We start from the raw sequence: 12,850 nt of genomic DNA, 5'->3' as shown, positions 1-12,850 counted from the left end.
CCCCCTGGTGGGCAGAGCATCGTCCCTGGTGGGCGTGCCGGGTGGATCCCAGTCGTGCGCATGCAAGAGTCTGTCTGACTGTCTCTCCCCGTTTCCGGCTTCAGAAAAAATACAAAATAAATAAATAAATAAATAAAAAATAAAAAATAAACATGCACTACCTGACTATTCAGTTGATGGCACTGACCTCTTTTCCATTACATTATTAAATAAAAGAAATGACAACAGCCAACACAATAACCATCTGGTATCAATGGATCAAAATGACACGGATATTTTCAGATCAGCAGAAAATGTCATTTATTTTACGGTGTCTGACAAAGTTATAGGAGTTAGTTTGGTTGTGACCTGAGTGAGAAAGGTAGGAAATTACTAAGTGAAGGTAACAGACAGCAGTGTGGGGCACCCCAGCTCCCGGTCAACTCCTGCTGGACCGCTGCCCCGAGGGACGAGTGCGACACTCCACTCTGGCGTTGCGCTCCTCGGAGAAGTATCTCTTCAGCATCTGCACCAGCTCCTCATACAGGTCCTCTCTGCCCCTGACCAGCTTCCTCAGCTGATAGGCGTCCATGCCCTCCAGGTCCTCGATGATGGCGCGGACTTTGTTGAACAGGTTTTGCCGCTGGACATCCGGCAGCGCTTTTAGGAGCTGAGCGACGGGCTCGAAATGCCGCTGCAACTCATGTTTCCATAGAGCCCCCCCGGTGAGGACCCCTAGAAGACAAGGAAGGTTCTATGAGTCGGACCCTGTCCACAAATGAGGGACTTGGGAGCTCACGGAGAGCTCGTCCCCGTCATGACGAGGGGGCACATTCACCAGTGCTCATGGCGGGCGCGGCTCTGCCAGGCGGCTCCGAGGGCAGAGGTGGGAGAGGCCTCCCTCCGTGGGGTTCAGGTAGGGGACACCCTAGCAAGCCTTTCCCCGAGTCCCACTTTCTCAGATGCAGCAAGAATCATGTCCCGCCTCGGAGCTGTGCTAACGGAGATGCTCTTCACGGGCTGGGATTTCCGTGTTTCCCATAAAAATCTCTCTCCTGAGAAAGGAGACCGCTGAGAAGCGAGCCCCATTCCAAGACCCATCGCCGGGGTGAGGCCCTGTTCTCGAACCCCTTTTACTCAGCTATTAAATACATCCCCCAAGTGGATTCCGGCACGGCTACATGACAAATTTAGCCAGCAGCCCTCCGAGAGCATCGCAGAGCAGAGCTGGGGACAGAGTCTGTCAGTGAGGAGGGAGGCATGGCCCTGTGTCCTCCCTCACCTGCCACTTCCTGATGGTTGAGTCAGGACTCACTAAGTCAGAGTTTGAAAAGGAAAATGTAGAGATGGACGGTCTGAGGCCGCCCACACACTGATTACTCTCCCCAGGGTGGGCTCAGCCTATGATGTGTCTTTGGGTCTCAATCCTGCAGCCAGAGGACAGAGCCGAGCAGAGGCCTGGCCCGTGAGCTGAGAGGCAGGAGGCGTCCAGGGCAGACAGTGGTCACCTCTCCAGCCTCCGGAAGGGAATTCCCCCTGACTGAGCTCTGGGAGACCCCTGCATCCAGCACAGGCTGCCGGGTACCCAGGAGGCTGGCGGTAAATCTCTGCAGAGCCCATGGGCCAGGCCACGCCTTCAGCAGGTGTCCCTGGGTTGCAGGGTCCATAGCGGTCACCTTGAGAGAGGCCTTACCAAGCCCCTCACCATGTCAGGCCTGGACCCACCAGAGCCCACACTGCAGTCACAGCCCCTGGTTCCAGCCGCAGGCCGTGCTTGTGGCTACCTGCTCCCAGTCCAGAAGATGAAGCCCGCCCGACCTCCAAGGGGCCATGGGAAAACCCACCCTACTTCCTTCTTTGCCAGAAAGTGTCCCCAAATGATGATGATGCAGCTGGTAAAACAAGGGGCAGGTGACAGTGTAGGAGGCAGTTTTCTGCTCCTCCTGCATGGACTGTTGGACTTGGGAACGAGGACACTCTCTCTGAACAGTGGATGGGAACTGGCCAGACAGCATGTGCCCCTAGTGGGTGTCCCTCGTGCAGTGACCTGTAATGACGATGGGGCACAGGGACTATCCAAGGGACACCCAGGGGTCCTCGGACTCCAGGACACATCTCTGTAGCCGGGCTGAAGGCCCTCATGACACAGATGCCCTTTCAGAGCAGCCAGCACTTTGGAGACACAGACCCAGCGGCTCGTGTTGTCAGCGGGACACGTTCTGTGCACAGAGGTCATTTCACAGAAGCAACCTCTACCTCCAAGTCCTCAGGCGGGATGCAGACGTCTGCGAGGTCTCTGTGGACGTGTGGCTTCTCTCCCACCCCCACGAGGCACTGACACTCACCAGCAAACACTGCAATCGGGTTACCGATCGCAGCACCAATCAAGACTGGAACGGCGGCGACCGCAAGGGCGCGTCTGCGTTTCTTGAACGCTGCCTTCATCTCCGTCTCTCCCGCAATGTCACACAGCAGGTTTATCACGTCCTCCACACTGACGCACCTCCTCCTGCACTTGGTGGTGGACTCCTTGGCAGGCTTCATAACGGACATCTTGGTGACGTTTCAGAAATCCTTTCAGAGGGAATGTTTCAAGAGCATTAGAGTATTTCCACCCAAATATTCCACCCAATACACTTCCTAGTGTTTTGAGAATGGCCCTCATTATCATGTAAAACACTGGAGATGTGGAGTGTGCATGATAGACAGCACCCAGCCACCTGACAGGTGCTCTGTTCCCAATCCTCTCTAAACCAGCCCCCAGAGCCTCCTCACAGGAAGGCAGGTGCGCTGGGTCCACAGGTGCCCAGATGGGACACTCTCTGCGTATATAACACCTGCCTCACTCGCGGGCTCCCAGGTTACAGCGGAAGGACACTCATGCATCCGGGTACAGCGGTGGGACACACACAGCCTCACCGGGATGACTAAAGAGGGGACACACAGGGACCCAGGTTACTGTGGGAAGGGACACAGGAACACCCAGGTGACTGCAGGAGGTCATACACTCGCACACACATACACACCTGCACACGCACCAGGGTTAATGGGGGAAGTGAGACGCACATGTTCGTTATGAAGGGAGGTCACAAACTCACTCACCCAGCTGCTGCCAGGCCACTCCCTGGCCAGCGTCCAGGTCTGGGTGCAGGGCTCAGGGTCAGGTGCCTGGGTCTCAATCCCACTCTTGCTCCACTCACTCCACACTACGGGATGGAACTATCTGTACTGGTGCCAGTCGGTTCTGCTAGCCCTGGACTCAGGCGCACCCACCCAGCCCCGCCCAGCGCTGAACTTCACCCAATGGAGTTAGGCCCTTGCGCAGACCACGCCCTCCCCACTTGCTGGGTGAGGCACCAGTACTGTCCTGGTCCTGGTCACCAGCAAGCCCGGCTACGCTGCAGCACTCGGGTCATAGGCCACTGGCCTCGCAGGAGGACCCCAGGCAGGATACCACCCCGTGTGACCTGGCCCAGTGCCCCAGGGCGTGTGGCAGAGTCTAGTCTGTGTGGCCACAACACCACCCTTCTCTCCACTCCACACGGAGTCCCCGTCTCTCTTTGGCTCCGTGGACCCTCGAGCCTCGGGACCCTCTCCCACCCCGCAGCACACGAGAGAGCACACAGCCTGGGCAGTACCGGGGCTGCGTTGGGGTTGGTGATTGTGCCGGCCAGAGTGCAACAGCAGCTGTCCCCCAGCAGACAGCGGGGGCCTCTGGGCCTGAGGGCTGGGGGAAGGCCAAGTGCAGGCTCTACTCCCAGGGTTCTCCCAGGGTTCCAGGACAAAGCTGATGTGGGGGAGCCTGGAGGATGCAAAGGGCCAGAGGAGGTGGGGTGACAGGACCCCCACAGATACCAACATATCTGAAGTATACATTGCTTATGATGCTAAATGTCGTGCAAGGGCTGTGTGAATAGCTGTTACATTGTATTGTGTAGGGAATGAGGGAGGGGCAGAACCTGTACCTGTTCACTTCAGAGCCAGTTTAGTACACAACAGCAACAACGTGACATTTTTAAAAGAACATTTGTATCTTGTTGAATTTGTAGAACCTGCAGGTAAGGGGGGTGCACTGCACTTTAGGGGGGCATAAGGAAAGCAACCTGCCTTTTCTGAGTCTTTGCACTGCATGGCTGCTGTTCCCTGCCTGTGTTCACATCCGTGTGGACACGCTGGTCCTTCCCCTGGTGGGACAGGTGCTGTGGTGCCCACTCAGGGACAGTCTGGTCTGTGCAGGCTTAAAGCCAGGAGCAACGGTGCACTGTGAGCTCCTCACACAGACACACACCTGCCTAACACCGCATGTACAGGAATGTGTCCCCATCACCAGGCGATATGTGACGTTGTATATAGATCTAGTTTTTAACACTATATTGAGATATATACGATTGACACACTAAAGCTTTACCTATTTAATGAATGCAACTGGATTAATCTGAGGACAAGTTTAAACCTGTGAAACCACGACCCCCATCCAGACCGTAAATACCTGTGTCACCTCTGAGGTTTTCTTCTGCCCCTTATTGTAGCATCGAGTGGGTGCGTGTGTGTTAAGGACCCGGAATGGAAGACCTGTGTCCTTGGTGGACTTAACACACAGCTCAGGAGTGTCAGCAGGATGCTGATAAACCTCTAGGGTTTCTGTATCTTACAGAACTGAGACTTTGTGTCTTTGTCATTTGTCACTTCTGTTTCTCCATGCTTCTACCCCTTGTGAGATGACCTAAAGCCTTTTCCAGGATTTCCTTGGCCCCAGTGAGATAACCTTATCTGTTCCTGACTCAAACTTTATGTTTGAGTTTGAGTGACTGTCAGGAGTACAGGCAGAGCCGGTTAAGAATGGCCCACCCACCTTACCAGGCGGTGGCGCAGTGGATAGAGCGTCGGACTGGGATGCGGAGGACCCAGGTTCAAGACCCCGAGGTCGCCAGCTTGAACACGGGCTCATCTGCTTTGACCAAAAGCTCACCAAATTGGACCCAAGGTCGTTGGCTCAAGTGAGGGGTCCGCAGTCTGCTGAAGGCCCGCGGTCAAGACACATATGAGAAAGCAATCAATGAACAACTAAGGTGTCGCAATGTGCAACGAAAAACTAATGATTGATGCTTCTCATCTCTCCGTTCCTGTCTGTCTGTCCTTGTCTATCTCTCTGACTCTCTCTCTGACTCTCTCTCTCTCTCTCTGTCTCTGTTAAAAAAAAAAAAGAATGGCCCACCCACCTGGGTGCTACTGGCTTGGGTCTGGGAGAGGTTCTGTTTCTCTGTAGGCAGTGTCCCCTGCTGGCTGGTCAGATGACGGTCAGCTCACTCCTTCCCAGGGACAGAAGGTGGGCACCAGGAGGACTGGAAGGTACAGGAGGGAAAGAAGTTCAAGGTCAGGACTGGTGGAGAAGGTTAGCTGTAAGAAGTCACACAAACCTTCCACTCGTCAGGTCTGACGTCATGGAACTCACACACCAAGCCCATCCGTGTGACAGCTGGACCTCCCGCACAGGGTCCCGGAATGGGGTGCACTGCGGGGTCCTGGCACACAGCCAGCTCGCAGAGTGCTACAGACGTAAGGTCCAGCTGGGTGACCCGGGAAGGACGCTGGGTTTCCCAGTGCTCGGTTTCCTCATTTGGAAAATGACAATTACTGTCCTGGGCAAGATGGAAGGTGGTAATATGTGGGAATGTAAGTTATTCTTGTTTATTGTAAGATGTGAAAGTAAATGCAGGCCTCATGTGCCCAGAGGGTCAGGAAGTCCCACCCCACCCAGCCTTCCTCAGTGATTTCCAGACGCAATCCGGCACAGCTGGGACGTCTGTACAGGATGCGCACCTCCGTTTAAGGCAGGGACTTTCCACCCATGTGCTGAATCTTTTTTTTTTTTTTTTTTTTTTTTTTAAGTGAGAGGAGTAGAGATAGACAGAATCCTGTACGCACCCTGATAGGGATACTACCAGCAACCCCCGTCTGGGGCCAATGCTCAAATCAACCCAATTATTCTCAGCACTCGAGGCTGATGATTCACCCAATCGAGCCACTGGCTGCGAGAGGGAATGAGAAGCAGATGTCACTTCTCATGTGTCCAGACAGGGGATCGAACCCAATGTCTACACACCAGGCCGACCCTCTATCCCCTGAGCCAGCCAGCCAGACCCTGAAAGAATCTTTAGAACCTGTATTACCTGACTGTTTAGTCAGGGGCCCTGAACTCTCTTCCCTGAGATTGTCAAAGAAAAAATGACAACAGTCTACACAACAATAACCGTCCGGTGTGAATGAATCACTATGACAGCGATACTGTTTGTCCGATCGGCAGAAAGATCATTTAATTTCTGTTGTTCCACAAAAATTCATTTCTGAATTTATCCATGCTCTGACTGAGAGAGGTTGAGAAATGTCCGTTGTAAGGTAGATGCAAAGCTGTGTGGGGCACCCCAGCTCCCGAGCACCTCCTGCGTGACCCCGGCTCCGAGGGGTGAGTCATCATACTTCACTCTGGCCTCGAGCTCCGTGGTGAAGTACCTCTCCAGCATCTCCACCAGCGCCTCATACAACCTGTTATCCTCCTTCACCTTTGTGGTCAGCTGATAGGCGTCCATGCCCTCCAGGCCCTCGATGATGGTGCGGACTTTGTTGAAGAGTTTCCGTTTCTCAAGAGAGGGCAATTTGTTTAGGATCAGAGCGACGGGCTGAAATTGCCCCATCATAACAAAGGCCCCTAGGAGCCCCCCGACGGCGCCCCCTAGAAGGCAAGGAAGGTTCCATGAGTCGGGCCCTGTTCACAAATGAGGGACTTGGGAGCTCGCGGAGAGCTCGTCCCCGTCATGACGAGGGGGCACATTCACCAGTGCTCACGGCGGGCGCGGCTCTGCCAGGCGGCTCCGAGGGCACAGGTGGGAGAGGCCCCCCTCCGTGGGGCTCAGGTAGGGGACACCCCAGCATGTCCTTCCCCGAGCCCCACTTTCTCGGATGCAGCCAGAATCATGTCCCGCCTCGGAGCTGTGCTAACAGAGATGCTCTTCACGGGCTGGGATTTCCGTGTTTCCCATAAAAACCTCTCTCCTGAGAAAGGAGACCGCTGAGAAGTGAGCCCCATTCCAAGACCCATCGCCGGGGAGAGGCCATTGTCTCTCAAGCAGCTGATATGGTCCCAGCCCCTGAACTTTGGACATTTCCACTGAGCTCACATGGTGAATGGGCCCTGCAGACAGATAAAGAGACCTTTTCTTTCAAACAAGTGTTCTCCACACAGCCCTCAGAGTGCTATGATGACACCTAATAAATAATAATGTATTCAACTATTTGTCCCCCTGCCACCGCAGAGGGCATAAACATGATTTCAAGTACACATTTGTTATCAAAGTCAATGCACTGTTTGGGATGGGAGGACCTTGGGTCACTGGAAAGTCCCATCGAACCTGGTCAGGCTCAGGTCTGTGGCTAAAGGTCATCTAGGGCGAGGGTCTCAAACTCAGTTGCCTTCAGGGGACAGGCAGGTGACTGGAAGGGGTGACGTGGGCTGACTGTGCCTGTGGTGACCTGGAGAGCAGGCTCCTGTCAAAAGGGCAGTGGTTACCCCATGCCACCTGTTGCTGCCACTCAGAATACCAGATCTGTGTCCTGGAAAGTCTCCTCATGTTACAAAGTCAGATATCTGCAAACCCAACTGAGAGGCATCCCACCCACCCGACGGCTACTCCTCAAAACCGTGAATGCTGAGAAACCATCACAGAACCGGGCACTAGGGGACACGGTCATGAACTGCCATGTGGACCTTGAGCTGGACCGTGGGACATAAAGGGATCAGTGACGCAAGCTGGTAGGACCCAAATCCTAAAGTCTGGAGAACAGTGAACAATCAGGTGACAGCGCTGGTTTTGTAGTTTTGATAAATGTACCTGGTAACTGAGGACATTGGTGTCAGGGGGACTGAAATAGGGGCATCTGGGAACTCTGTCCACTGTCTTTACAACTGACCCTGTATATTCACACTGACCGGCCGCGGACCTGCACAGCTCCTAATAACAGTGCGGAATTAAGGAAACACACTTATCAAAAAACGATGGGACTGGGAGGACTCTCAAAATGCCGATGGCAGCATCACAGCTAATATGGAGGTGGAGGAGGGAGAACTTAGCCTTTTGCTAACCCTCGAATCTACAATGGCTTTCTGCCATTTATGGTCCACAACACTGACCAGAAATAGATGTTTATCTAAATGAGAGCATCCAGGCCAGAAAACACCCAGGTGCAGGCTGGACGTCGCCGATGGGTCTAAACACTGCACGTCCTCAGGGAATCTGGTGACGTCCCCGTCCCGGGGGGAGAGGCCAGCCTCACGTCCTGAAGCCCAGACACTGTGCTTGGACAGGCTCTCCTCTTCCAGGAAGGAAAGGAGCATTCCGGGGAGGAAAACCAGGAATTCACAAGTCTCGCTGAACTTTTCCCCACCACCCTGGCGAAACGCTGACAGCCCACTGGACTGTCACTCACTGCTCTCAGCCTTCGTGAGGACGTGAGGACTGGGTCTAGAACTGCTCGTAATGCACTCACTGTCCAGGAATATCAACCAGCATATTAGTACCTCTCCAAAGAAGAGAAAGGTTCTTTGTTTTCTGGGTCAAACTATGCTCCCGTCCGGGACGAGGGCAGCCGGGAGCCACCGCTCAGTTCTCCTGCGGACCTCATGTCTCCACCAGCTTTGACTCAGTCTATGAGGTGCATGTCCCCCCAGTGGATCCCGACACACCTCCATGACCAATGCAGCCAGCCAGCCCCTGCGGGCACAGCAGAGAGGAGCTGGGACAGAGATGGTCAGGGAAGAGGGAGGCACGGCCCTGTGTCCTCCCTCACCGACCACTTACTTCCTGACGGCTGAGAGAGGACTCACTAAGTCAGGGGTCGGGAACCTTTTTGGCTGAGAGAGCCATGAATGCGACATATTTTAAAATGGAATTCCGTGAGAGCCATACAATGACCCGTGTACGTTATGCATTATCCAATAAAAATTTGGTGTTGTCCCGGAGGACAGCTGTGATTGGCTCCAGCCACCCGCAACCATGAACATGAGCGGTAGGAAATGAATGGATTGTAATACATGAGAATGTTTTATATTTTTAACTTTAGTATTTTTTTAATTAAAGATTTAATTAAAATGCAGCCATCAAAAGAGCCACATCAGGCTCGTGAGCCATGGGTTCCCGACCCCCACGCTAAGTCAGAGTTTGAAAAGGAAAACATAGAGATGGACGGTCTGAGGCCGCCCACACACTGATTACTCTCCCCAGGGTGGGCTCAGCCTATGACAAGTCTTTGGGTCTCAATCCTGCAGCCACAGGACAGAGCCGAGCAGAGGCCTGGCCCGTGAGCTGAGAGGCAGGAGCCGCCCAGGGCAGGTAGCGGTCACCTCTCCAGCCTCCGGAAGGGAATTCCCCCAGACTGAGCTCTGGGAGACCCCTGCATCCAGCACAGGCTGCCCGGCACCCAGGAGGCTGGCAGTAAATCTCTGCAGAGCCCATGGGCCAGGCCACGCCTTCAGCAGGTGTCCCTGGGTTGCAGGGTCCATAGCGGTCACCTTGAGAGAGGCCTTACCAGGCCATCACCAAGTCAGGCCTGGACCCACCAGAGCCCACACTGCAGTCACAGCCCCTGGTTCCAGCCGCAGGCCGTGCTTGTGGCTACCTGCTCCCAGTCCAGAAGATGAAGCTCGCCCGACCTCCAAGGGGCCATGAGAAAACCCGCCAGACTTCTCTCTTTGCCAGAAAGTGTCCCCATGTGATGATGATGCAGGTGGTAAAACAAGGGGCAGGTGACAGTGGAGGAGGCAGTTTTCCGCTCCTCCTGCATGGACTGTTGGACTTGGGAACGAGGACACTCTCTCTGAACAGTGGATGGGAACTGGCCAGACAGCATGTGCCCCTTGTGGGTGTCCCTCGTGCAGTGACCTGTAATGACGACGGGGAGCAGGGACTATCCAAGGGACACCCAGGGGTCCTCAGACTCCAGGATACATCCCTGGGGCTGGATGTTCTCTAGGCCCACATGACACAAAGGCCATTTCAAGAGAGCCATAGCCTGACCTGTGGTGGCACAGTGCACAGAGCAGGGACCTGGGATGCTGAGGTCCCCGTTTGAAAGCCTGAGGTCACTGGCTTCAGTGCAGGCTCACCAACTTGAGCACAGGGCAGCAGCTTGAGTGTGGGATTATCGACAAGACCCCATGGTCTCTGGCTTCAGCACAGGGTCACTGGCTCGGCTGGAGCCCGCCAGTTTAGTCACGAATGAGAAACAATGAATGACTTACGTGCCACCACTACAAGCTAATGCTTCTCACGTCTCTCCCCTCCCGTCTCTCAATCTCTCTTAAAACACAAAACAGAACAAATAATAACGCCCTGCACTTCACAGACACAGACCCAGCGGCTTGTGTTGTCAGCAGGACACGTTCTGTGCACAGAGATCATTTCACAGAAGCAACCTCAGCTGACAAGTCCTCACGCGGGACACAGACGTCCATGAGGTCTCCGTGGACTGGAGGCTTCTGTCCCACCCCCCACGAGGCCGGCTGCCCCTGCGAGGCATTAGCACTCACCAACGACGGGGAAGTTGACCACTAAACCAAGGCTGAGAGTAGAAACAGCGACCAGGATGCCCCTCTCGAATCGCTTGAGGGCTGCCTTCATTTTCTTCTGTGCCGAAATGTCACACAGCAGCTGAATGACATCGTCTACATTGACACACTCCTTCTCAGGCTCCTCTGTGGACATCTCAGCAGAGTTCCCAGAAATCCTTTCAGAGGGAGACTTTCAGGAGTGTTAATGTATTTACACCCCAGGGTTACTCTTCCTAGTGCTGTGAGGACGGTCCTCATTTTTTTGGGAGAGGACCAGAGCGTGGCTGTGTGCATGACGGACAGCACCGGTCCATATGACAAGTTCTCTGTCATCGAGAAAGCCTGGCTGTGGCCTGTGGTCGGCAAACAGAGTGAGCAGAGTGGAGAAGGGGTCGTTGTTGCCCTCTGAGGAACTTCTTATCTGTGAGAGACTGAGAGTGACCAAGCTCCCCACGGGGGACACAAAGCCCGGGAGAGTGCCAAGGTCCCAGCCCCGTGTCCTCAGGGCGTGTGGGCTCAGGACAAGCCACAGGGGGAACACAGGACTCTGCCACCCTGATAGGCTCACTCCACCTTGGCCGCCCTGTGACCCAGAGCAGACTGTCAGATTCCCCCCCTGTGAGGTGGACTAACCTCCTAAAGGTGGGTCCCCGGGTGAGGGGTGACACAGGTGCGTGGGGGGTGGGGGCCCTGGGGACTCAGCCCCGATGGTCCAGAGCCACATCCGACTACTAATCCACAGCACTGGCTCCACAGTCCCTGCTGGGAAGGAACCCACTGGGACTCACGGGACGGATGGGGCCCTGAGACAACACAGCAGAGACTTTAGGAAATCAGGATTCCAGGGATCTGCGTCCCTGAGGATGGGCTGCCGGAGGGGGAGTGGGCCTTTGGAACAAGGATGTTAGAACAGCCATCTGGGTCAGGAGGCCCTTTGACAGGCTGGTTGCAGGAAGTGGCAGGAGAGGTCAGGGCAGGACAGGGCTGGCTGTGACCCGATTGTGGGGGATGGAGCTCCCCACCCTGCAGAACTGGAAAGTGAAACCAAAACTAAGTTCCCTGTTTCAGCTGGAGCCCAGCCTGGGCTCTTCCCGTTTGAACCCACCCCCATTCCCCTCAATCAAGGCCAACCCCCCACACACAGTCCCTAAGGGGACCAGTGAAGAAGATGAGGGTGGATACACTCTGTCCCTCAATGTGTTTAGTTTACAGGAGGGTTTTTGAACTAAGGAAAATCCAGATGGGTCTCTAATGTACAATTATCCTCCCAGTCCTGAGAGAAAGTGGTCAGTTCTCAGAACAAACCTGTGGATGTCTCGATGGAAAATTTTTAAAGGCTAAAGAGCTACCAGACCGGAACAAAACTAATCTCCCCTCCTAAGTCCCCAACAGCCCTTGCTGATCATCTCCAAACCAGCCCCCAGAGGCTCTCCACAGGGAAGGCCAGGTGCGCTGGGCCCACAGGTGCCCCGATGGGACACCCCCTGCATATATAACACCTGCCCACTCACAGAGGCCCCCAGGTTAGGGCAGGAAAACACACACAGCAGGGTTACTGCCTTAGGTCACACAGACATGGGTTACAGTGGGAGGTGACAGCCCCTCTCCCCCACACACAGACACACACACACACACACACACACACACACACACACACACGTTCCTTAAGGAAGGGACTCAGGAGCAGCAGTGACTGCGGGAGGGCACACTGACACACACCTCAGGTTGGTGCAGGAGGTGACAGCGCGCACTGGGTCCCTGCTGGGGGCCGGTGCAGGTCCAGGGTCAGGCGCAGGGGTCCCACACGGGCTCGCGCTTCCGTTTCCTCCCTGCTGACTCCACGCCCCGCACTCCGCGTCCTCACCAGGAGAAGGAATGCCCAGGGCTCGCCGGGCCTCTGAAGTTCACCAGGACAGGCGGCGCCTAGCGCGCAGGCCCCGCCCTATTTCCTTTCGGCTCCGCTCCAGGCGCGAGACCGAGTCCCGGGGCGGCCACCGCGCTCAGGCCTCTGACCACCGGCCTCTGCGCGGGGCACCCCTGGCACGGCGCGCCCCCCTCCATCCCGTCGCGGCCACTGTGCGCGATTGGATCGGTCTGTTCTGCGTGCCCCAGGGCCACCCCTGCCCTTCACCCATCCCGCACTGTGTCCTTGTCTCCCGCTGGCCCTGTGGGTCCTGGAGCCTAGGGGCGCACTCCTTCCCGCAGCCGGGGGGAGCACACAGCCTTGGGAAATAAAGCGCTACATTAGGGTTGGTGGTTCCGCATGCCGGA

At 55.4% G+C, this 12,850-nt stretch overlaps 1 protein-coding gene across 5 annotated transcripts; it reads right to left on the bottom strand.

The window, feature by feature from the left end:
- Positions 1–283: 283 nt before the first annotated feature.
- LOC136313256 (protein C19orf12 homolog) lies at positions 284–12,491 on the bottom strand. 5 transcript variants are annotated; one of them, XM_066243455.1, is made up of 4 exons: positions 12,299–12,473; positions 5,199–5,321; positions 2,325–2,553; positions 284–714 (listed from the first exon to the last, which is right to left on the bottom strand). In XM_066243455.1, the coding sequence occupies exons 3-4, from the start codon at positions 2,530–2,532 to the stop codon at positions 419–421; spliced, it is 504 nt and encodes a 167-aa protein (XP_066099552.1). In that variant the 5' UTR covers positions 2,533–2,553; positions 5,199–5,321; positions 12,299–12,473; the 3' UTR covers positions 284–418. The 5 variants fall into 5 exon arrangements, with proteins under 5 accessions (XP_066099552.1, XP_066099553.1, XP_066099554.1 ...); XM_066243456.1 differs by lacking the exon at positions 5,199–5,321; XM_066243457.1 differs by lacking the exons at positions 5,199–5,321; positions 12,299–12,473 and adding an exon at positions 3,082–3,168.
- Between the last annotated feature and the right edge of the window lie 359 nt (positions 12,492–12,850).

Source organism: Saccopteryx bilineata, chromosome 9 (assembly GCF_036850765.1).
Source record: "Saccopteryx bilineata isolate mSacBil1 chromosome 9, mSacBil1_pri_phased_curated, whole genome shotgun sequence".
NCBI classification, from domain to species: Eukaryota; Metazoa; Chordata; class Mammalia; order Chiroptera; family Emballonuridae; genus Saccopteryx; species Saccopteryx bilineata.
Note: the sequence above shows the minus strand (reverse complement) of the source record. Positions and strands in the feature narration are given on the sequence as shown.

What these genes read in the sequence shown, in the direction of transcription:
- LOC136313256 (XM_066243454.1), bottom strand. Translation starts at nt 10,733, where the DNA reads ATGTCCACAGAGGAGCCTGAGAAGGAGTGTGTCAATGTAGACGATGTC. An exon ending in GGTCAACTTCCCCGTCGTTG is followed by an intron (nt 6,710 to 10,558) that starts GTGAGTGCTAAT and finishes CTTGCCTTCTAG; the next exon opens with GGGGCGCCGTCGGGGGGCTC.